Raw genomic sequence first — 25,679 nt, 5'->3', positions numbered from 1 at the left:
ACTGACCTCTGAGCCTAAACCCTGGCTGTGGCAGCTACACTCCTAGTTGTATATGACCTTTGAATACTCAGTAGGTGCTTGTAATGCTAAAACCAGATTAAAAGATACAAAGCCACCAGCACATGTTAGAGTGCTTGTGACTTTGTGCCTTATCATCTGCTTTATATACAGGACCACTTTTTACAGTACAGACTACCAAACCATAGAAAGGAAAAAAATTTGTTTTATTTTGAACAATAAACAGCTTTCTCAGTCCTCTTTTTATCCTCATCATCAATATCTGTTTGTGGTTTTCTAATTGAATATAGCTAGAAATATCCAGAGATAGATATTTGAAGGAAATAAGATAAGGAAAATTTACCACAATGTGTACATTTTAAGGTTTGGTTCTGACCCCTATCCCTTCTGCCCTAGCAAATTGGCTACAATTGTCATTTGACAGTTGTAGACAGCAAGCAGACATCTGAAGATGCTTACCCCTCAGGAGAATATTTCTTATCTCCACAAGTTTGCTTTAAAGTTTGGTTAAAAGAATCATTCCCTCCACAAAATATACAATGTGGCAATGGACATTTCAGATTTCCAAAACTGACGTTTTGTTAGTGTTGTCCTGCAGAGGCATGGAAGAGCTGCAGTGTAGGAAAAAGCCATAACGACAACCTAAAAATACAACACCAATTAACATGACTGTAGCCAAGAAGAATCTTTGCTCTTTATCTTTATTGACAATAGCCTTTTATAATCTGAATGATATAGTGCATACTTGTAAAATGTATGAATTCTTTAGGATTGTGTTTTTCACTTCCATTGGTACATTGTGAAGTACGTATCTTCTTTATACAGTATGTATGTATACTTATAGCTAACGCAGTTAAATACAGTTTATCTACAGTTTATCTGGCAGTTTTAAATAGTTAAAATCTGTTTTCATATCGGACAACATTAATGTCCAAGGACTTTTTTATTTAGTTCATGTCAGTATGTATCACATAATTCCTAAAGAGCAACTTCAGATAAGTAACAAATATATTTAATTGCGAGCACTATCCAAGAGACATTAAGAACACTTTAATTTTAGTCTGATTTTTCTGAATTCCGTTGGAGCCAGTATTATATAACTTTGCACCGTGTCTCTGGTTGGGTTTGCCTTTCACTGCAATATTCGGTGCCATGCAATCCCCAGTTTGAAGAACTATAGAGGGAAGTGTTAAGAACCAGAGAACACTGTGGTGAATTACAGTGGGTTCAAATTCCAGACCATTCAGAAAATTAGGATGCCAGAAGCCAAACATAATCAACTATCAGGGCAGGCAACTGTACAAGATGAAAACCAGGATGACAGAAATGTGCCTCTAAAATGCATTTAAATGTAAAATATTAAAATAGAACTCCAACTTCACTGGAGATGGAGAAAGGGAAAGGAAATAATAGAAGTAAGCACTGTTTAAGACCACGTTTGGCCTCGTTGGACAGGGCGGTCAGCAGCAAGTTTCACATTACCTCTGACTCATGGTCCAGCAGGCATGGTCAGGGATGTTACATATCCTTCACAACACACTGGGTAACACTGCTGGCAGCTGGGAAGGATGCAGGACAGAGTTCACTGTTGGAACTTGTTCCGCCACCATGCCTCCAAAAAGCTAGTGGTGATTCTGCCACATCGTTCTGCTCCACCTCCTCCTCTTCTTTTTCCTCTATGGCATCTTTTGCTGAATTGTCCTCTGAACCAGCAGTGTTACCTAAGTATTCAAGGGGCTACGGAAGCAGTCCGGCTAAAAGATGCCATGTGGTGCTTCAGTTGGTCTTTCTAGGGGACAGGAGCCACAATGGGGCAGAGATTCTGTCAGATCTGCAGGGGCAGGCTCAGAGGTGGTTGGCGCCATGGCAGCTTTAGCCAGGAATGGTTGTATGCGACAATGGCACCAACCTTCTCTCCGCCCTCCTACAGGGACACTTGACACATGTTCCACGCTTGGCACGCATCCTGAATTTGGTGGTGCAGCATTTCTTGACCAAGTACCCGGGCTTACAAGATCTTCTGAGGCAGGCCAGAAAAGTCTGTGGGCATTTCCGGCGGTCATACAATGCCAGTGCTCAGCTGGCTGACGTTCAATGGGAATTCAACCTGCCCACCAACCACCTCATTTCTGACAGCAGCTGCACACACAGCAGAGGGCCATTGATGAGTACCTGTGTGAGTATGACACCAGGACAGGCTCAGGGGAGGTTGGCTTCTTTTCACCACGCCAGTGGGTACTGATACAGGATTCATGCACTGTCCTGTCACCATTTGAGGAGGCCACAAGGATGGTGACCAGGGATAATGCATGAATCAGTGACACTGTTCCTCTAGTCTTGCTAGAGTGCACGCTTCGTGGAATCATGGACAGGGCACTTGAGGCAGAACAGCGGGAGGAAGAGGACTTCCTTTCCTCTTAAGGCCCCCTTTATCCATATACCATTCCTGCGGGGCTGCCAAACACACAGGAGGAGGAGGATTGTGTCAGCATGGATGTAGAGGATAAAATGCAGCAGTCTTCAAGGGATGGTTTTCAGTCCCCACAAACCCAAGAAGTTGCACATGGCTGGGAGGAGGTAGTTCCTGACAATGTCAACCTTAGCAAACTGGAGGACTCAGAATATCATGCCTCTTCAAAATTACGCTGCATGGGCTCCCTGTTTCTGCAGAGCCTATGAAAGGACCTGAGGATTTGTGGTATCAAGGAGAGGGTTAGGTTTAAGCAACCATCGGCAGCATCTGCATTATATGGTGCAGAAATATCTAGGGGCAAGAACAGACCTTTCCAACTGAACATCCACTGGGTCATAAGGATGGACCACTGGCCAGAACTTGCTCAATATGCAATCAAGCTACTGGCCTGTCCTGCATCCCACGTACTTTCTGAACATTCATTCAGTGCTGCTGGAGGGTTTGTGATGGATCAAACAGTGCGCCTGTCCACAGACTCCATTGATAGGCTGACATTTATCAAAATCAATCAGTCCTGAATCAGCAGCTATTAAGTCCCTGATGCTGATGTAACTGTATGAATTTTCTAGGGATCTGGGATCCCTTGAAGATTGCTTATATTGCCTATCCTATTCCTAAATCTTGTTTATGCTAGCTTCCAACAATATTTTTGGTTTAGAGCACTACCAACACTTAAGGCCCAATTTTTCTGCACCTGTTTGACAGGGGCATGTAGTTAGTTTTTTTTACTAATTTGTAACAGCAGGGCCTGTTCCTGCACTCAACAAGAGTAACTGTGAGGCATTACAGTGTTCAGGCACCACCAACATCCAAGGCCCAATTGTTCTGCTCCTGTTAGACAGGGACATGTAATTTCAATTTTTTTTTACAAATTTTTAAGATCAGGGCCTGTTTCTGCACCAAACAAGAGTAACTGTGAGGGGGTTAATGGTTTGGGCTGAGCATAAGTTTGGCTTGAACATCGCCCATTCAGGTACTCGCCTAACACCTGAACTTTCTGGGCACTTAGTGGGATGTTCGCCTGCCGAGCGCACAGTCAATAGGTTGTTAAGGCTTCCCCGCTAAGAGCTAAATGTAAAAAAAGATTATTGCACAAAAAAGCATGTAAATTTTAAAAGATTGGGGATAAAATGACGTGGGGGTACCCTTTGGGTCTGGTATGGATTTTAACCACTTCCCCACCTGCGAATTGCCCATCAGAGTACCCAAGTACCTATCTGCAGCCCATGCCTCATAGAATATACATTGGAGTGTTTTATTTCCAAAATGGGGTCATTTGGAGGGTATTTGTACTGTCCTGACATTTCAGGGCCTCAAGAAATGAGATAGGCCATCAGTATATCAGGTGTGATCACATTTTTATGATTTGCTCCAAAGTTTGTAGACTCTATAACTTTAACAGATTTGGGTAATTGTAATTTGGGTTATTTTTACCAATGATATGTAGCAGTATAAATTTTGACACAAATTTATTAACAAAAATGACTTATTTCCTAAATTTTATAATAGAAAAATAAAAAAAGTGTTTTTTATTCTAAACGTTTGCTCTTTTTTTATCGCAAAAAAGAAAAAAAAAAGTGGTGATTAAATACCACCAAAAGAAATCTCTATTTGTGTGAAGAAATTATAAAAATTTTGTTTGGGTACAATGTCCCATAACTGAGTAAATGTCATTCAAAGTGTGAGAGCACTGAAAGATGAAAATTGGTGTGGGCAGGAAGGGGTGAACCTGCCCTGTATTGAAGAGATTAATTACCCTATGACAGAATTAAGAAAACAAATGGCATGGGCCCCCTAAATCCATACCAGGCCCTTCGGGTCTGGTATGGATTTTAAGGGGAACTCCACGGCAAAATTGGTAAACAAATGGCGTAGGGTCCCCCAATAATCCATACCAGACCCATATCCGAGCATGCAGCCTGGCAGGCCAGGAAAGGGAGGGGACGAGCAAGTGCCCCCCTCCTGAACCATACCAGGCCGCTTGCCCTCAACATGGGCAAAAGCACCTTGGGGCCTTGGGTGCAAAAAACTATTGTTTTAAAAACTTTTTTTTGCATTGATACATGTCCCCTAGTGCAGTCCCCATACACTTTTTATGGCAATAACATGCATATAAGCCTTTAAAATTAGGACTTTTGATCTTTCATGTTCGCGTAACATAGACTTTAATAGGGTTCACATGCTCGCTAGAACTTTTTCAATCATGCCGCACATTGGACTCGGAAAAAATAAAATATTTAAAAAGCGCTGCCTCCATGGGAGGTCTCCTCGACTGCTGTCTTTTGGCTTTGACAGCTGTCATATAGGCAAGGGCGGGGCCACCCAGTGATGCAACCAAGTGACCCTGCCCCTGTCTGACATCATGTGGGCAAAAAGTGAAAAGACAGCAGTCGCCGGGAGGCCTCTCATGCAAGTGAAGTTTTTTTCTATTTTTCGGGTCCAACGGGTGGCGTGATTGATGATGGACACTATCACGGGACACAATTTTTTTCTTTTTTAATAAAGAAATTGTCAAAAACTGTCTTGTGGTTTTTACTTTTTGACACTTTTTTGGGGAATGGGTAGGGGTACAATGTACCCGATACCCATTCACATGGTGGGGGCCAGGATCTGGGGTCCCCTCCTTATTAAAGGGAGGGTTCCAGATTCCGATAAGCCCCTCACCCGCAGACCCTGACAGCCACAGCCCAGGGTTGCTGGGAAGAGGCCCTTGTCCACATCAGCATGGGGACAATGTGTTTTGGGGTGGGGGGGCGCAAAGCTCCCTCCGCCCCAAAGCACCCACACCCCCATGTTGAGATGGTGATGGTTCAGGGGGGGGGCGCTTGCTCGTCCCTCCCTTATCCTGACCTCCAGGCTGCATGCATGGATAAGGGTCTGGTATGGATTTTGGGGGGGACACGGCAATTTTGTTTAAGTGTTCCCCTTAAAATGAGGTGAACAGACCCAAAGAGCCTGGTATGCACTGGGGGTGGACCTCATGCCGTTTTTTAAATAGATTTTTATATATATTGCTAGGAGCCAGCAATACATTACAGCCGCAAGCAAGTTCCTTTAGAAAATGTCATTGTTGCTGCGACACTGTTCTATAAATCACACAGATGCGCCACTTTACAGGCAGACTAAGTGGACCCCCTCCCCAGGCACGATATTTAATGGAATATTTAATGGAATATTTAATTTTTATTCTTTCACTTTAAGCATTATTAAAATCACTGCTCCTAAAAAAACTATTGTTTTAAAAACTTTTTTTGCATTGATACATGTCCCCTAGTGCAGTCCCCATACACTTTTTATGACAATAACATGCATATAAGCCTTTAAAATTAGGACTTTTGATCTTTCATGCTCGCGTAACATAGACTTTAATAGGATTCGCATGTTCGCTAGAACTTTTTGCCTGTTTGAGGTGTTCTGGTGCGATCCGGACCGGGTTGGGGGGATTTTGGCCCATCCCTAATGGTGTTAATATGCTTAATTAAAGAGCCATTCACATTCAGCTATCTTGTGTTTACTAACATGTGTATATTACTGAACTTGTGGTTTTATAAGCCATTATTTCTTATTGATTAGTATTACGATGCACAATAGCATAAATAGCAGAATTATTACTCTGGTATTTTCATGCTTTGTCTCCTACTGTGGGTGGTTTGCTAACAGCTAACAAATCTTGTACAGCAGAAATAGAAATAGTCAAAGGAAACTTTGTCCTGCCAATATTGCTACACTAACAGTACCTTATATTAAATTTATTTTATGTTTTGAGTATATGATTTGCACTAAATATGGACATATTTATAAATTGTTGAATGATTGATTCACTAGTGATTCAGTGTTTTGTTTTTTGATGATTTGTTCCTGTCTAAACATTCACATTTATCTAGGACATTTGCCAGTGAGATTGCCTACATATTGGCCTCTGATGGTATTCTCTAATGGTAGGAGCAGGACCCACTTATATGCCCCCCATTTATAATGATTATAATGTTACATTTGGCAGCAAAGATCATTCACTACTCTCAACATTCAAATTACTAATTTTCTCAGGGCTTCACTACGGAAAAATTTTTGTTGCACTGCTAGGGACCGATGGGTCATTAAAGGAAATTTCTACTTTATTAAATTTGGTTCACTGTATACATATACATATTGGGGTGTACATTGAAGGAGTCAGTATATTGGTTCATTCTTCAAAGTTGTCTCCAGGTAAAGCAGAATTTGCTCTCTATGCAAGGACCCCTTTTTTGTGCACCCCTCCCAGTTATTGAAACAAAAAAAAGAAAATCACCTCTAGAATCAAAGTTAGATATAATGTATAATCCCCTTTCCTGCAGCTTATGTAGTGCAGGGAATGATTTTATAATTATGCCCACAAGATTCTGGGGAGTGATGAGTACTTAACATCTTACAAAAAGATGCGCAGTGCAGGATCTTCTCACAAGATACCCAATAGTCCTCAGGATTTCGCTGAAAAGAGAATGACGCCATCTGCCCTTGACCATGGGCAAAAGCTAAGGGAAAGGAGAGTACATTATCAAACCCAAATATCTCTCCCCCTGCCCCCCCCCCCCCCCCCCCCCACTTCTGAGTTGCAAGGGTTTCAGCAAGGGCGAGAGAGAGCACACTAAATAAGCGATAAGCAGCAATAATCATACCTTGCTATTTAGATGCAAGGTCCGCTTTAAATCACCTTTTTTTATGCTTGTGATCGAGTCTTCAAATCACTTCTTGATGTTCTCTGTCTACTATCGCTTTAAAAAAAGTGTTATACTAAATGGTATTGCTGGAACATTTCCAATACTGCTCCAAAACAGAGGGTCAGTAGGGAGCAAATTGGTCTTGGAAATGTTCTTTCTAGTTGCTAGTTGGTATGAAATAACATATATTTACTGTATTTCACTGTGGCTTCTTGTACCTCGTCTTGTGGCAGGATACAGTAAAGTTCATCCAAGCATGAAATATTCAACAAAAGTCCATCCTTTTAGTGTTAACCATAAAACTTCCATATGTGAAGGAAAACTAAAAATAGAAAAGAGAAGTTGTCAAAACCAGCAGCCCTATAGCAAATGTCACTTTTATGACATTCGTTTGTGTGGGAGCAATCACTCTCTCCTGAATCAAGTATCTTTTAAGCGTTGACAGAACTTAATAGTGAACCGTCAAACTTTATGAAAATGGTTTCTTTTTATTGTTCATACCATTAATACTTACTGTAAACCATGGGCTGTAAACCCAGGTTGCAGACATGTTAGGCATGAGTTGCTACTGCCACCTGGCCACCTGTTATTTCTCTTTCTCTGCTGCCACCCATTTGCCCTCTGGTTATTTACATTTCTTTGCTGCCTCTTGCCTTCCAGTTATTTACGTGTCTTCACCTAATGCTGTGATGAAGCAATAAGCAAAGCCACAGTATCCAGGCAGTTAAGTGGCATGGAGAGCCATGCCTGTCTGGTATTAGAGCCGGTTGTGGAAGAAAGGTGAGCTGTGTAGAGTGCAGAGATGATCAGGGATGGAGGGTGCAAATGTAGTCAGTGGTGGAGGAGTGCAAGAGGTGCAGAAGTGATCAATGTTGTAGGAGAAGTGCAGGGGGAAAAAGCAGTGATCAGTGGTGGAGAAAGAGTTCCGCAGTGATTAGTGCTGGAAATGAGCGTGGGGCATGCAGAGGTTACCAGTGTTAGCGGAGGAGTGCAGGGGTGGTCAGATTTGGAGGAGAAGTGCAGGTGAATCAGAGATGCTAAATGGTGGAGGAGTGCAGGGAGTTCAGAGCTAATCCATAGAGGAGAAGCAATGCAGGTGGTTGCAGAGGTGGGCAGTGATGGAGGAAGAGTGCAGAGGTGATCAGTTTTGGAGAAGAATATGAGGCATTTGGAGGTTAACAGTGTTAGTGGAGGAGTGCAGGGGTTCCCAGTGTTAGAAAAGGAGTGCAGAGGGAGCAGAGATGTTGAGTTGTGGAAAAAGGAGTGCAGGGAGTTCAGAGCTAATCCGTGGAGGAGAAGGGGTGCAGGTGGTTGCTGAGGTGAGCAGTGGTGGAGGAGTACAGATGTGACCAGTGAACAAGAGGTGAACATATCTAGACTGGTAAAATAAATTGGCTATGACAAGCAAATATACCCTCTGAACCCACCAGAAGTATCTCATGAGCAGAGCTGCAATTACAAATGACAACATGTTGCTCCTCTCAGTAAAACTGTTTTTTCCCCCTTTACATACTGTAGATGTCTAAGGCAGGCTTTCATTAACATGATAACTGATTTTTTTCCCGCCAACTGGGAACAAATGCAGCTTAGAAGGCAACAGAAGGGTAAATGTTATTATTCGTCCGAATTGAATTATGTGTTTTTAATAATGACTAATTACAAGTGTGGTGAAAGAATTTACCTTTTTAAATGTTCTATTTTTTTTTGTGTGGTGCTACCAAAATGAATGAACAATTTTTTTTAACATACGAATGTAAAAAAAGAATAGGCAAAAGAATAGGGGAAAGCCTAATTAGGGTTAACCACGGCTTAATAAGGGGTTATGCAAAAACAACTTTTATTAAAAATAAAAAAATAACCAAAATGCATTGTAACAGTAGTAGGCAATATGTTTATGAATAAACCCTGCAAACACTGTTTGAGAGATCTTTCTACAGTAGTGCTGACAGCAGAGACATAAAGCAGGACCTGGCTGTCAAACTGACAGCAAAACCCTAATGATTGAACCAGGAAATCTAGTTTCAACATGCTTTGAGTACTGCTCTGAAGCCATAAGAATATGTTAGTGTTCTTTTTGCAATCTAAATGGTGTTAGCTGTCAGGTTGATAGTTGGGTCACATTTTGTGTCTCTTAACTCAGCTATCAAACTCAGATCCCATTATTGCGGCATGGAATGCTATGGCAGAAGCTCTGCCACTGGGTATACAGCATTTGCTCTATTGTAAAAAATAAAAATAGAAATATCAAGTAGGTAAATGTGTTTTGTTATATATGAAATGTAATATAACACATGTTTTAAAATAATACTCCACTTTCCAAAAGTCTGCAGTGCTTCTTGACTGATGAGCCAGTTTTCAAATATTCTAGAGCAGTGTTTCTCAACTCCAGTCCTTAAGGCACCCCAACAGGTCATGTTTTCAGAATTACCATTATTTTGCACAGGTGAATTGGTCAGTTTTACCGCCTTAGTAATTACCACAGCCGTTTCATCTGAGAGAAATCCTGAAAAAATGATTGTTGGAGTGCCTTGAGAAACACTGTTCTAAAGCAACGTTAGCCTCCGCCCCACCCCTATACTTATCTGAGTCCAATCTCAATCCAGCACTGTGCCCGAGAACAACGGCTCACTTCACTCTCTCCCTCTTCACTCTCTCCCTCTTCATAGGGCAGATTGATAGCATCAGGAGTCATTGGCTCCCGGAGCTGTCAATCAAATCCTATAATGAGGGACTAGGGGGTGTGGTTGAGCCCCGATGTCTTTGACCAAGTAACTTCCTATGGTGGCCACTCACCAAAAAGGAGGTGCCAGAAGTACCAGCGGGGGACCCCATAAGAGGAGAGTCAGGCTGCTCTGTGCAAAACCATTGCCCATAGCAGGTGCATATAACGTATATGTGTATAATATGTTTAATATGATTTTTAAAAAAAAGGTTTAGAATAACTTTAAATTTTACTGTGAGCCTTAGAACAGAGCCAGCCCAAGAACAATAGCAATCACGAAAATATAAACACATCTGCTGTAAACCAAGTCTTTATGTTTTGCACTTTGTAATATCATTATAAAATTGTATTAAATACAATGCAGCTCTGTATCACACTGTGATACAAAGCCTGCCCTTAAGAAGAGCAATTGAAGGGAAACCAATTAATAACGTTCATCATATCCTGTCTGTTGTCTATACGGGTTTGTCGTTTCCTGTTCTGTGTTTGTGGAACCTCTACAGTATTTCCTCCCTCCCTAGTAAAAATGGGACACATATTACTACCATGTTACATCTGCGTCATCTCTGTAGATGTAACATGTAACAACTGCTAGCACAACAAAAAGAACAGCTAGAAGTAAAATGCTTTTAATTCTTTCAAATATGTTAGCTATGGGTTCAACAAACGAATTCTACAGATATATCACCCACACACACACAGATAACCATTGAACACTTTAAGTGGAACTATTTTTTTTTCATTCAGGATACAATGAGTGAGGGTTCAAGCAGGAGTTTAAAACCAAGGGTATTCATATTCCTTGGCGATATGGGAACCAATTGATGTGAATCGCTCTGAAAAAAAATATGCAATGTATAATCTATACATGAGTCCTATGACAGAAAGAAAGGAAAGGAAAGAATATAGAATATAAACTAGATGTCTGTACTTCAGCAGGGAGCAGAAGGCAAATTCACAGACCCTGTAATATCCAGGGGATATTTGTTTATACATACTGTATAACCAGCAAAAACTCTTTTTACTTGGTATAGAAAAGTAATATACCTCCAGCCAGCATGCTATATCTGTGTTAAAGAAATTACTTTTCTCAACTAGCTGTAAAAAAATATATGTAAGTCTATATCTAACCTTGGCTGAAAAAAATATGTTTCACTTAACATTTTCTTTGCTTTACAGAGCTTTCCTCCAAAATCAAGCAATAATACCTCCTGGGCAATAAAATGTATTATCTTGAGTTTTATTAAGTTGGCCATTACGATGAGAAAAAATTATAAAAGAAGTAGATTCCTTAAAAAGAAGTATGGGAATTAAAAAAAAGTCCACCACTGCCTCTAAAATTGAGATCTCAGTGATCAAAGACCGCTGATCACTTGGTTCATGGTCTTCAGTGAGCAGAGTCAGTGACTGTCATTCACCGGCTCTTTGCTGTGCGCCTCCAGTGCTCGTTGGAGCACTAGACTGTGCAGGGGGTGGGAGCGGCTGGCTCAGTCTCTCAGTGGCGTGTTGAGAGGCTAAACCAGCTGCTGATCAAGTACCTGGCAGGATCCCGACATTAAATCCGGGCTCTCTCCAGAGCTTGGACAGCTGAGTGATGTCTGAGTGAAACTAAACTTTCTCAATCAGCATTAAAATATTTGTGAACATACTGCTTCAAAAGGACATTGAGTTGCAGTATATAGAATTACATGTCTCAATACATCTTTATAAAAAAAATAAAAAATTAACTTTATTATAAAATTACATTTATTTTAATATTTTTTGTGGCTGGCATGTGATGTCACAGCCTCACCAGTCCCTCTTAACTGTAGCAGGGGGGCTGTCTGCTTAGAAGAGGTGAAGGGGCAGAGGAGACTGACAAAGAGAGGGGAGGTTGGGGTGCGGGAGGGGCGGGAAGGGGGAGGTAAACACTGTACATATATACATGGAAATGTTTTGATGTATTTGATATTTGTTGATTTGTTATATTTAAAACCAAAGAAAGTTTTAATGAAATAAAAAAAAGAAGGGGTGAACACAGTGGGAAAATCTCCTATCTATGGCCTAATCACATGCAGAAGACTGACAGGTGGGCAGGATTATATGAAACAGCGGGTGGGGGGGGGGGGGTGATAGGTGGACGGGCTAAAATTACATATACTGTACACATACAGCAAAGAAGCATCTTCCCCTGGACCCTTGCTGTCAAAACTTGCCCTGCAATGCAGCACTCACAGACAGGGAAGTAACAACTTTACTTATAGCATTGTTTGATATGAAGTTGCATTCAGTATGATATGAGTGCAACTTCATATCGAACAACGCTATATATCAAGATGTATGTACTTATTAGATGCACTTATCAATAGTGATGGACAAACTTCCGACTGGATGTTTCACAAACGCGAACCACGAACGTGGCCAAAAGTTCACAAACCGCAAGGTTAGCGGCGGACCCCATTGACTTTAATGGCTGGCGAACCTTAAAAACCTGCAGGTCATATTTTTAGCCACAAAATACTTACTAGCTGCGCACACATAGTCCCACAACATGGACACTGACATAACAAAAGTATTAAGTGAATCTGGGATCGACAACGACAAGCATTCTTTTTTTATCTGTGAAATTTTGACAATTCAGGGGCGCATGAAGGCCATGGGGGAGAGGCAAGGTCAGGGCAGGCTATGAAGGGGGTGCAGGAGATGATCAGTGCCACAGTCAGGCAGCACAGTCCTGTGCCAGTGTCCCAGTGTGCCAACCTGTGCTTGAGCCCCTCCCTCTGCCCGGCCCTTACCCCCAGCTATGCAGGGCTCCACTGCGGTGGTCCGGAGGTGCCAGTCCAGTGCTGATCCTCAGCCATGGTGCTGGCACTGCCTGCTGATTGGCTTTTCCACTGCTATCTTCCTCACTGTCTGAAACCAGCACCGTGATAGAGACTGACACCAGCACCATGATAGAGACTGAGCACTGACAGCAGCACCAAGATAGAGAGCACTGACACCAGCACCGTGATAGAGAGCACTGACACCAGCACCGTGATAGAGAGCACTGAGACCACACCTGCACCGATATAGAGAGCACTGACACCAGCATCGAGATAGAGTGCACTCACACCAGCACCAAGATAGAGAGCACTGACACCAGCACCAAGATAGAGAACACTGACACCAGCACCGAGATAGAGAGCACTGACACCAGCACCGTGATAGAGAGCACTGACACCAGCACCGTGATAGAGAGCACTGACACCAGCACTGAGATAGAGAGCACTGACACCAGCACTATGATAGAGAGCACTGACACCAGCACCGTGAGAGCACTGACACCAGCACCGAGATAGAGAGCACTGACACCAGCACCGTGATAGAGAGCACTGAGACCACACCTGCACCGATATAGAGAGCACTGACACCAGCATCGAGATAGAGTGCACTCACACCAGCACCAAGATAGAGAGCACTGACACCAGCACCAAGATAGAGAACACTGACACCAGCACCGAGATAGAGAGCACTGACACCAGCACCGTGATAGAGAGCACTGACACCAGCACCGTGATAGAGAGCACTGACACCAGCACTGAGATAGAGAGCACTGACACCAGCACTGTGATAGAGAGCACTGACACCAGCACCGTGAGAGCACTGACACCAGCACCGAGATAGAGAGCACTGACACCAGCACCGTGATAGAGAGCACACCAAATAGTAACCTATACCAGTCCTTAAAAGGACCTTTGTGAACCTAATAGTAGCTAGCTAGTAGCTAGTGAATTGCAGACTGTCCCTGCTCCAAACGCCAAACTGTCCCTCCCTACACTGAGAAACGACAGCTGCAGAATCGGTCAGCAGCACAGCAGCGCAGTGGACTATAATATGCTTTCTATATTTGAAAGAAAGTATATTATACGTGTACAACCCTATATAATGTACACCTATACCAGTCCTTAAAGGGACCTTTGTGGACCTAGTAGCTAGTGATTTGCAGACTGTCCCTGCTCCAAAACACCAAACTGTCCCTCAACCCCTACACTGATAAAAGACAGCTGCAGAATCGGTCAGCACTCAGCAGCACAGCAGCCAGCAGTGCACCATAATATACTTTTTATTATGCGTGTACAACCCTATATACTGTACACCTATACCAGTCCTTAAAAGGACCTTTGTGGACTTAATAGTAATAGCTAGTGATTAAACTGACTGTCCCTGCTCCACACAGCATCCTTTCCCTACACTGACAAAAGACAGCTGCAGAATCGGTCAGCAGTGCACTCAGCAGCACAGCAGTCAGCAGCAGTGCACCAGAATATACTTTGTATATTTGAAAGAAAGTATATTCTAAGTGTATTACAACCCTATATACTGTACACCTATACCAGTCTTTAAAAGGACCTTTGTGGAACTAATAGTAATAGCTAGTGATTAAACTGACTGTCCCTGCTCCACACAGAGTCCTGTTCCTACACTGACAAAAGACAGAATGTAAAATGGCCCCCAGATCAGGTCTATTTATAAGGTAGGGGGTATAGCCAATTGTCCATGTGCTGAAATGTCTCAATTGGCTGTCCTGTACCCCATGATAGATGTGTCATCACAGTTCTTTCACAATGTAAACGCATATGTCCTCCGCGCGAACAGCGCCAGAAGTCCGCCGGTTTGGCGAATCGCGAACAAGCAAAATTCGCCGCGAACCGACCGCCGGGCGAACCGCAAGGCCATCTCTACTTATCAATTATAAATCTGTTTTTGAAGAGTGATGTTACTCTAAACACTGTACACCCCTGAAGAAAGAATTGCGTTTTTTGAAACGCGTTGGGTGATTCCTGTTTGATCGGTCCACAAGAGACTATTGCATTGTCAAAGGCATTGTGGAGTTCCTTATTGGTGTTTCTGAGCTGTGGCAATTTTGTAAATTACTCAGAGCAGGGTTTGTTTTAAACACTTCTTTTGGGTATGTCGGTTTAGAAGGCACAATGTATAAGGTCATGGAAAATAAAAATTAAAATTTCTGTTGTAAATTTTGTACATTATAACACATTAGTGCTCACATGAAGCATTATTTCTTTTCATGACCAGTAGACAAAGATGGGCAGATGTGTCTGGTCACTGAATGAGTGAAACTCTGTTTTGGTTAATCAATATTATTATTTTCATAATGAGTAGAGATGGTCCTGGTAGAGTATGTTTTGAAGATCAATAACATTTAAATTTTTCTCTGTCCATTCAAAAGACTAGATATGAACTAAAATAATAATACTTACTAAAATCAGGCTCAGATCTTGGTTCACCCACATACTAATACAAAGAAAGCACATCTCTGTTTTGCAGACATAGATGAGGGCTTATGTGCACACATGCACTTTGTTAGCAAATAGCTAATACAGCTAGAGCTATACCACTAGAACAGAAAAAACACCAAACTGGACCCTAGATAGTGTAACAGATGCAGGTTTCTCTCAACAAAATAAAACTTGTATCTAGCAACGTATTGAAAGGGATTCCATTTGCTTGCTATCTAAATTGTAGTAAATGAGGTATCAGATATATACTATCAACTCTACTATGATTTGCTTTGCTTGTCTATACGGTATGTATGTTATACTGAGACATTATCTGAGCATTTATAAGTATATTTATTGCATAAATATATTCTTTGTTGTGATCACTGTGACAGACCCCCATCCCCAACACGACTATGTTTGCCGTAAATGCTTCCTTTGTCCAGAATCAGCACTATCCCCGACCCCTTAGTTCACCCAGTCATTAGCCGTAATACAACATAGGGTGAAAACATCATTTATTCAAACACATGTAACAACAGATATACAACTCGGGGACAATTTACCCCTCCCTTTGGTTCAGGGTGGAGTAAACTGTCCAATCAGCAATAAGGAACACAGAGGCATTGAAACATTTGAACAATAGACCACCTTATCAGCAGCGGGGGCTGTTGGAGGGAACCACCCCTCTCTCTCCTGCCCCCAGTTTACATGACTAGGAACACCAATACAAACATCCATCTCATAATACACTTCTCCTAAGGCAGACAGATACAACAGACTAATGTGACACAGCCACACCCCAAACAATCCCAGCAAAGAGTCCAACAGCATGAGACAACACACAATATATACATATATACAACATTCCATTGTGGCTGTACAGCGAGTCTGACTAGCACAGATCAGACTAGGGTTCTCGGTCACCCTGTGCCCCTAATGGACACAGGATTTTTTACACATAGGAGGGGTCGGGGGAGCTGGAAACAGAGCTTCCAGAGCTCTCCAAGGTAAGCTGGGTTCCACAAGCCTCCCCACCCAAAGTGACTCCCTTCCCAATCACCATTTTTACTTTAGCTTTATTAATATCCTTAAGTAAAATGTGTTTGCTTAGGAAGAAGATAGCAACATATGCCAACAGAATGGAATATTACTCTCTATTCATTTAAAAATTCACCTTGTCCAAGCCCTATAAGAAAATGTTATATACAGTTAGTGTTTATATATTGAGAATACGTGTACTCATAACTGCTTTCTCAGATGGCTAAGCATGATTTTGGGAACAATAGTAGCAACTGGCCTGGGAAATTAACCTGGAACCTGGTCAGTAGACCCTGACATTGATGATATACCAGTCTTAAATATGTGTGTCCTTATAAGTCTGTAGTGACAACATTTAAACCCATGCCAGTGAAGAATTTTATGTTTTGTGTAAATTCTGCATAGTGTTCTTAAACTTAAACTCTTTGTCTCTTTCAGGAGATGCTCGAGTGAGAGGTCCTACGGGGGTCCTGTCTGAACGCCGTGGATCATACCCTTTTATTGATTACCGGCTACTGAACAGTATGTATGCAGTGTAACATTTAGACTTATATATTTTAACAGAAGCTCTGTCTCTACATCTGCAATCACAACATGTATTTTATTTGATGAACTTCTTGTTTTTCACATTTTAAAATGTTTTTTACATTTTTATGTTTCCTTGGAAAATATCTTCACTTACGTAGAGCCGTGTAACACTAGAGATTCTGTCAATGACAACAGTGACAAAACTTACTTTCATCTATAGCGTCACTCTTTTGCTGATTCAGTTATCACTCTGATGCTGACCTCACCCTGTTATTGAGTGAAATTCTGTGGTGTTTTGACCAGCAATGGAGTGTTGCCCAATAGGCAAGGTGCCAGGATCGCCATTGTGTAGTATAACCTTTATAAACCACATTACAGTGGCGTTTAGCTGCCTATTTAGGACATATTTCATATAACCTAATCAGAAACATAGTATTGGCATGTGCCTCAGCTGATAATGCTGAAACGTGGAAATGATTATGTATCTTCATTTCAGTTCAAGTGTCAGCAATGCTAAAATTTTAAAGCCAGTATACAGTATGCTTCAATTTATTAGACAGTTCATTTTTAAATACCTGTACTGTACATCATCATTATTGTGTGCAAAGGCAGAAGTATGTTTGCTGTTTGGCATGATCTTCCAATGAGTGATGCAGAAAGTCTCTATTTAGGATGACAGTAATTGTCTCTTGAAAGAAGTAAACACAGCAGACACTCTTCACTTTTATTGTTGAAATTCTACTTTTCCACGGTAGACCAGCTACCCATCATACATACAAAAACACAAACATGGACACAGCTGCTTAGAAGTCTTTCCATGTTAGCCTTAGGGCCATTATCTGTTTATTGCATACACAACCTGTTTTTGTTCCAAATAATTCACCCAAACATAGAAATTATAATCTAATCTAGTCTTATGGCAGCTTTTGGTATAGTTTACACTCTACAAAGTAAATTGTAAAGTATATTGTTTGTTATGTTAAAGCTGATATAACATAAATGATAATTTGTAATAATAGCTTAGCAGTCTGTTGTATGAAATTAAAATATGGCATTCCTGGATTCTCCTTAGATGCAAGCTAGGGAAGTATGGGGTCATCGCTGATCTCCTTATAAAAATGTGTCTTGCTTTTGTAATTTCTGAGTCGTTGACCCGGAATAGGTTTGTGGATCCAAGGGTTCTGACTTGACAAAAATTAAGACTTTTGGTAATAAAGTTTTGTAGTCAAAGAAAGGCAGGAAACTTCAAAAGAAGGTAGGCATGTTAGTCCCCAAAGTTTTCTCACTACATGTTTCTTTGAATGTAACAAGATAGAAAAAATTCGAATGACCCAAATCTCCCAAGGTTGACACTATTGTATGTCTTATAGAAGGCAAGCGTCTTTCATCTGGAATTTCATTTATGATTAAATACTTTGTGGATTCTTGACATCTGTATGGATGCAGGGGTCCTAGATTTGTTAAAACAATAATATTGTATAAAGTAAATTCTGTATCTTTTAACTGGTTCTCATTCTAAAAAAAAATAACAAGTGCAACCTATGATAAATATTTTCACAGTAAAAGTTAGGACCAATAATGATGGATTCAATATTTTCACTTTACCTAGCTGACCTTTTCAAATTAAAAAAAGGGGTAGTGAACTTTCCCAGAGTCTCTGTCCTCTGTCCCTCATCACCCCCAGTTTAAATCAGCTAAATACATTACAGGCACATCAAAACAAAAGTTTTTCAATGTCTGACAGCACATTTAATTTCTGAAGTTAGCTACCGTTTGACTGGAAAACCTGTGCCCTGCCAGCATAGCTGTAGGGTGGGACCCTTGCTCACTGGGAGAAAAAAAAGCAGTATTCTCACTGCAGAGTGTATGAATGTGAGTTAGGGACCTTAGATTGTAAGCTCCTTGAGGGTAGGGACTGATGTGAATGTACAATGTATATGTAAAGCGCTGCGTAAATTGATGGCGCTATATAAGTAACTGAAATAAATAAATAAAAATAAAATTATGGGCTTGATTTACTAAAGTCAAATAGACTGTGCACTTTGAAAAGTGCAAGATCAGTTGCTCCAAATCTTAGTAAATGTATAGAAACTCTGCTGACTTCCATCATCTAATTAAGTGTAAGCAAAAATGCTGTTTTTTTTTTGTTTTTCTTGTGATTGGGTATTCTTTACAAAGTGAAACATATACTAAGCTCTGGAATAACTGCACCTGCAGGGTGCAACTTGCCTTTAGTAAATCAAACCCTATGTACCTTTTATTTTGATGCTCCTGAAATGTATTTAGCGATTTTAAGCTGGAAGTTCACCTGAGCTTTTAATGGACTAAAGTCTGTTTTTGTAGCTTTTCTTTGAGTATACCACAATTTGCAGAAATAGCACTATAAGCAGAATTTTGTGCTGTCCTCCCATTAAAAAAGGTGATATTTGACTTCTTAAAACAGTATTTAATCTGCCCATAACGAAGGTTGTTTCCTATAACCACAGTCTACGTTTACGAGCTGCTGAAGGTTTGGAATAGGATATACAAAATACGCTTCATAGAAAGCCATCCTGTCTTCTTAACAAACAATGTCTTAGGCCAAGACCAAGTCAGCAGTTGATTTCAAACTTTGTTGACGTCATTACATTCAGTCACAGCAGGAGAAGATAATGAACACATTGTCACTGTTTCCATAGTAACTTTTTTCCTCCCTGGGTGACACACTGAGATTTCAGTGTTGCTGAAAAAAAAAAGGCTTCTCTGCAAGTCTTTGCAAGGAATGTAATCCATAAATTAAAGCTTCACAATTCTAGTTATGTTTTGATATATTGTAGAAGAGGCTGTGCTGCTTCTTAAATCTTAGAAAAATGTTGTTTCTGGGGGGAAATTAGGCAAAACTTCATGCTAAACTTTGCTAAACTTTGCCTTATTTTTGACCTACAAATTGCCTTATACAGCATACTGTGAATATGTTTTCCATTTTACAGAGAGAATGATATGTAATAATAGTATTCATATACTACTAAATCCATAAATATACTGGACCTTAAGGTAGTCTATATGTCGTGAAAAGGGGTTAATTTTTTAAAGGCAAAAAATTATTTTGCAAGGTATGTTGCACTTTGCAAGTGAATTTTCTCTAAAGCTTAGTGGATGAGTACTTCCATTATCCAATCAAGTGCAAGTAAAATACATTTTTCTTTATATATTTTTTCTCTGCATTTGCTGCATTTCAGCTCTGGAGGATTTGGCTAGCCAAAGACCAGAGCACTTTTTGCGATTCCGCACATCGCTGCTTTAACTGACAATTGCGCGGTCGTGCGACGTGGCTCCCAAACAAAATTGACATCCTTTTTTTTCTCACAAATAGAGCTTTCTTTTGGTGGTATTTGATCACCTTTGCAGTTTTTATTTTTTGTGCTATAAACAAAAAAGAACGACAATTTTGAAAAAAAATATATATTTTTTACTTTTTGCTATAATAAATATCCCCAAAAAATATATAAAAAAACATTTTTTTTCCTCAGTTTAGGCCGATACGTATCCTTCTACATATTTTTGGTAAAAAAGATCACAATCATATTGGTAAAAAAAGATAGTTTAATAATTGGTTACGCAAAACTTATAGCATCTACAAAATACGGGATAGTTTTATGGCATTTTTATTAATAATTTTTTTTTTACTAGCGGTGATCATTGTAACTGCAACATTATGGAGGACACATCGGACACTTTTGCCACATTTTTGGGACCATTGGCATTAATAATTAAAATTAAAATAAAATTGAATTGATTACTGTAAAAATGTCACTGGCAGTGAAGGGTTAACCAGGAGGTGGCGCTGTAGGGGTTAAGTGTGTCCTAGGGAGAGATTCTAACTGTAGGGGGGGTGGGCTAGCTGAGACACATCACTGATCACCTCTCCCAATTACAGGGAGCTGTGATCAGTGATGCTGTCACTAGGCAGAACGGGAGATGATTGTTTACATTACATTCTTCCTCTCTGTGAGATGATCGCGGGTATCCCGGCAGACATCGAGTCTGCGGGATCTGCGGTCAGGCGCACGGAGCTCATGACAGGCACGCACGTGCTAAGCAAGCCTCGCGAGATCGTGTAATATAACGTGATTTTGCACTAAAACTGCGCCGGCTGGTCTGCAAGCGGTTGAGCTGCATTTGACAGCTGCAGTGTGCATGAGGCTTAAAGTGATTGTAAGCAAACAAAAAATAACAATAAAATGCAAAACATTATTGTATACATACAAAAAAAATGATAGATATACCCTTTTTCCCTTTTTTATAAGTGATCACATTTCCTCTGTTCTCAGCTGCATAAGAGCTGGGGGGGGGGAAGCAGCAGCACACTGAGCTTGCCAGTGAATGGCTGTGCAGTGGGGGCGTGTCAGGACAAGTCTAATCATTGGAGAACAGCATATCGAGTTTCCAGCATAGCTAGAGAAATGACCACGCTGTGCTCCCCTGCATAGCGTGGTCAGTTTTTAACAGGAAAGAAAGCAGACTTGCAGGAACACTAAGGATTTCACAAAGGAAGCAATACAAAGAGAACAGGATCATTTCTCATACAAGTACAAGGTACAGTAGGCACATGTCAGAAATATAAAGTGTTGGGGTAATAAAATAACAATTTATGAAAAACAGATTAATGTGAACTTCACATAAAAACAGGTGATATATCTTGGTGACATTTAAGTTTGTAAATTGAACATTTTTAAGAGAAAATGATCATGAGATAAAATGGTGGTGTTATAGTAACTTCTCCAGCTTAGTGAATCGAGCGTAGAGCCTATATTTTCTTTATGAGATGGAATGTGGAATAAAATGTAGGCCTAACATAGTAGCAGCTTTAGCCTTCTGTGAGACAGTTATGATTGTAACTGACATGGCCAAAGGGTTGGATATTAGAAAAATGCTTTGTGAGAAACTCAGGTTACCCAGCCCAATTTTCAGCTTTCAGCGCTCTAGCGCTTTCAGTGACAATTGCGCGGTCATGCTACACTGTACCCAAATGAAATTGTTATCATTTTGTTCGCACAAATAGAGCTTTATTTTGGTGTTATTTATTCACGACTCCGTTTTTTTTTTTTGCGATATAAGCGCAAAAATAGCGGAAATTTGGAAAAAAAACAATATTTTCTTTTTTCTATTTGAAAAGAAATCCAATAAAATCAAATTTTGTCATAAATTTAAGCCAAAATGTATTCTGCTACATGTTTTTGGTAAAAAAAATTCCGTTAAGTGTATAATAATTGGTTTGTGTGATCATGGACATATGTACGCAAATGATCATGTACATATGTGTGCAGGTGATCACGTACATATGTGTGCAGATAATCATTGGGACATGTGATTTTAGTGGGACATATGTGGGGGACATGTTTTTATTATTAGGGACATGTGTTTTTATTATTTGGGGACATGTATGTTTTGGGGACATGTGTGTTTTGGGGACATGTGTGGGGACTGTGTGGTGTGTTGTGTGTTGACACTACACTGATGATCAGTGAGTAAAAAGCTGTAAAAAGCAGCCCATACTCACTGATCATCAGCCGGCTGCAGCGTTCTGCTCTCCTCTCCTCAGCGGTGACTTCCGTGTGAGGAGAGGAGAGCCGATTGCCTAGCAACCGGCTGTTTGTTTACATCACATGACGGCCGTGATTGGACACGGCCGTCATGTGATCAGGAGGGCCAATCACAGAGCCCTCCTGCCGATCTGAGATGTGCCGTGTCCGGGTGACACGAGCACATCGGGATCGCGCCGCTGCGCGAGCGCGCGCGCGCGCGATCCCGCTATTCCTGAAGGACGTTCCTGAACGGCCTGTCAGGAATAGACGGCTCCCACCCGGCCGTATATATGCATTGGCCGGGTGGGAAGTGGTTAAGAAAAGGAAGATCTCTGATTTTTTTTTTACTTTATTTTATACAGTATCTCACAAAAGTGAGTACACCCCTCACATTTTTGTAACATTTTATTATATCTTTTCATGTGACAATACTGAAGAAATGACACTTTGCTACAATGCAAATTAGTGAGTGTACAGCTTGTATAACAGTGTAAATTTGCTGTCCCCTCAAAATAAGTCAACACACAGCCATTAATGTATAAACCGCTGGCAACAAAAGTGAGTATACCCCTAAGTGAAAATGTCCAAATTGGGCCCAAAGTGTCAATATTTTGTGTGACCACCATTATTTTCCAGCACTGCCTTAACCCTCTTGGGCATGAAGTTCACAGGTTGCAACTGACACTCCCACCACCATGCTTGATACCATCTGAACAACACTTTGTTACTTGCCTACTCCTACTCCTGTACTCCTCGCCTGGTTGCCGCCACACACTTTACATTGCAGCAAAGTATAATTTCTTCATGTTGTCACATGAAAAGGTATAATCAATATTTCCAAAAATGTGAGAGGCGTACTCACCTCTGTGAGATACTGTATTTAAAAAAATATTTAGTGGTACAATCCACCCTGCACTGTGACACTACTAATAAACGCTATATAGTAATACAGAGCAAGCACACAATTACCTACATTCACACAGTGGTGTGATGTTTTATATACAGTACAAAGCAAAAAGTCTTTGAGTCTCACATCCTACACAACTACACAACTCTGCTTGGCCTTTTACCAAAGTTGTGGCCCTTAGGTTACCATGTGCAGTGCATACAGTTTTGGTCTGCAAGTGCTAATGGTGTCACAACAGGTATAAGGGGAGTTAGGAAAGAGAAAGAAGGAAGGGAACTTCACAGACTCAAAGCTTAACTGAAGGACAGTGATAGGGTAGGGCGATGTGGGGAAAGCGTTATCTTTAGTTATTCTCTTCCGCCCGATATCCCTTCAGGTCATTGTCTCTGAGCAGATAGCGGATGGGTCTGTAACTGTCTTTAATAAACATTCTAAAGCATCCTTGAAACAACACATCAGGTGCCAACCTCCAAGGATCTCATCTTCTCTAAAAGCACCACACAATAATCTGTACAACACGGCAATGTAAGTAATTGCTCTTCATGGCACAAGAACATTTAACTCTTGTTTCAGGGTCCCCAAAAGGGAATGCACAGACAGGCATTTCCAGAAGGAATGCAAATCGGTTTTGTCTTTGGTGATAAACCATGGAGTGCATAAAGTATTTCAGAAAAAACTCCTGATAAGCAGATCCCAGACCAAATATAATGAGAGCTAATTCCATCTCTGAGTTCCCTTAATCTCAGAGTATCTGCCTTTTTATAGACGTTTTATCTTTTTTTGCAATTTACGGAGATAGTTTCCCAGAACAGAACTTTCTTTTAGTATATTTGAGGTTAAAATAGTTTGATTGCCCTTCCTTGGCACTGCCAAATAAATATATTTCAGAATCACTGTTGACCTAATGTCCTATGTAACAGGAAGGGTGTTCTACAGATAGCATTCAGGATACATCTCATACAATGAAATGGCAAAAAGAGGAGATAGAGAGATGTGAAAACAATAAGAAGCATGACCATATGTGAATGTCCACTATCTTTTTTTCACTAATGCAGAACTTACAATGGTAGTTGAATATTAACCAATCTAGAGCCGAAGGTATCGTCTTCTTCTAATCAGATCATTCATTATATTATTATAAATAATTTATTCATATAAATATTTTTGTATCATCCAAAAATTACATAGAAACTGTCACATGTGAATAAAGTATATGTAGTGCAGCAGTTACTATTAACCTCCCTGGCGGTATGATTATTTCAGATTTTAGGTGCTGAAAGCGGTATGATTATTTTGCATGAAAATTTGGTGTTTTATATTGTAGTCCTGTAATTCTTACTAGCAATAACTCACTTAAATCTGTCCAAACCAGAGTGTAGCAGACATCCCGGGTATGATAAAGTTTGAAAAATGAAATTATAAATTATAATATAATAAATAACTATAAATAATTATACCAAATAATAATATAACAATAATAAAAAATATTCAATAATATAATCAAATCAAAAACACTGACATTTTCTCAGTTGCAGAATTGTCACTGTCATTACTTTTCAGTATTTGATGATGGATCTCCCCACAAATCGCTATCGCTCAATTCTGTGAGTGATTCTAATTTATTGTCACTGTTTTCTAGCTGGTCTAAAACCATTTTTGATGTAAAGGTACAGTTTTGGTTGCTATGGACAATCTCCAGTTTCCAGGCAGAAAGAACAGTTTTTATAATATAAAACTGCATGTAGGACACTGGGCAGACCACTAAGGACAAAGGGGATGTGAAATAATTACATTCAGCAATGTAATCTGTAAGATTACATTATACTGTATGTAATGTGTGTGTTTTACTTTTTGAATTTGGTGACGTTCTCCGTCTCCGTGCATCGCAATGCTCGCAGGGAACGTAGCTCGGCGATCTGATACATCGAGCGGAGGACGGCTCGCTTGTACAGCGGGGGGACATCGCTGGATCCAGGGGACAAGGTAAGTAAACTCATCCTGGATCCAGCGATGTGGTCCTGAGTCTGGCTCCTGGTTACCGCTTTTGGTATAAAATTTTCACCCCGAGCCAGACTCCTGAATACCGCCAGGGGGGATAATACTTTAACTTAACGGGGCAAAGACAGCAATAAAAACTGAAAAGTGTTGTAATCCCTCTGCACTCTATCCAATAAATAAATTAATTAAGTTTTGCCTTTTGTTATACTTTAAATGTTGGTGAAGCATTTATATTTTGAATTTGTATAGCAATTTGAGGTAAACTGATTTAAAAATTATCCATTTTGACTTTATAAAAATAGCAGTTGGTTTTTGTTTGAAGAAAGGTTTCTGTCATAATGATGGATCTAAATGTGCTGTGTCCACAACAACATCATAAATCTGTATCTGACACATGTTCAGCAATATTGTATACTGTGCCCATACGTGCAAAGTCTATTATGGCTGTCAATGCTTCTGCCCTCTTTAATGCT

At 40.4% G+C, this 25,679-nt stretch overlaps 1 protein-coding gene across 2 annotated transcripts in view; it reads left to right on the top strand.

The window, feature by feature from the left end:
• PDE7B (phosphodiesterase 7B) overlaps window positions 1-25,679 on the top strand; it is a 473,856-nt gene that overhangs the window by 368,645 nt on the left and 79,532 nt on the right. For both annotated transcript variants that reach the window (XM_077486808.1, XM_077486807.1), the window contains one exon: window positions 16,648-16,731. In XM_077486808.1, the coding sequence (XP_077342934.1) occupies window positions 16,648-16,731 (84 nt within the window). The remainder of the gene's footprint in view (window positions 1-16,647; window positions 16,732-25,679) is intronic.

This window comes from Lithobates pipiens, unplaced genomic scaffold (genome assembly GCF_037356315.1).
Source record: "Lithobates pipiens isolate NorthernLeopardFrog02 unplaced genomic scaffold, aLitPip1_a1.2 Scaffold_18, whole genome shotgun sequence".
Classification (NCBI taxonomy): Eukaryota; Metazoa; Chordata; class Amphibia; order Anura; family Ranidae; genus Lithobates; species Lithobates pipiens.
The sequence above is the reverse complement of the archived record's forward strand: the minus strand, read 5'-3'. Positions and strand labels throughout refer to the sequence as shown.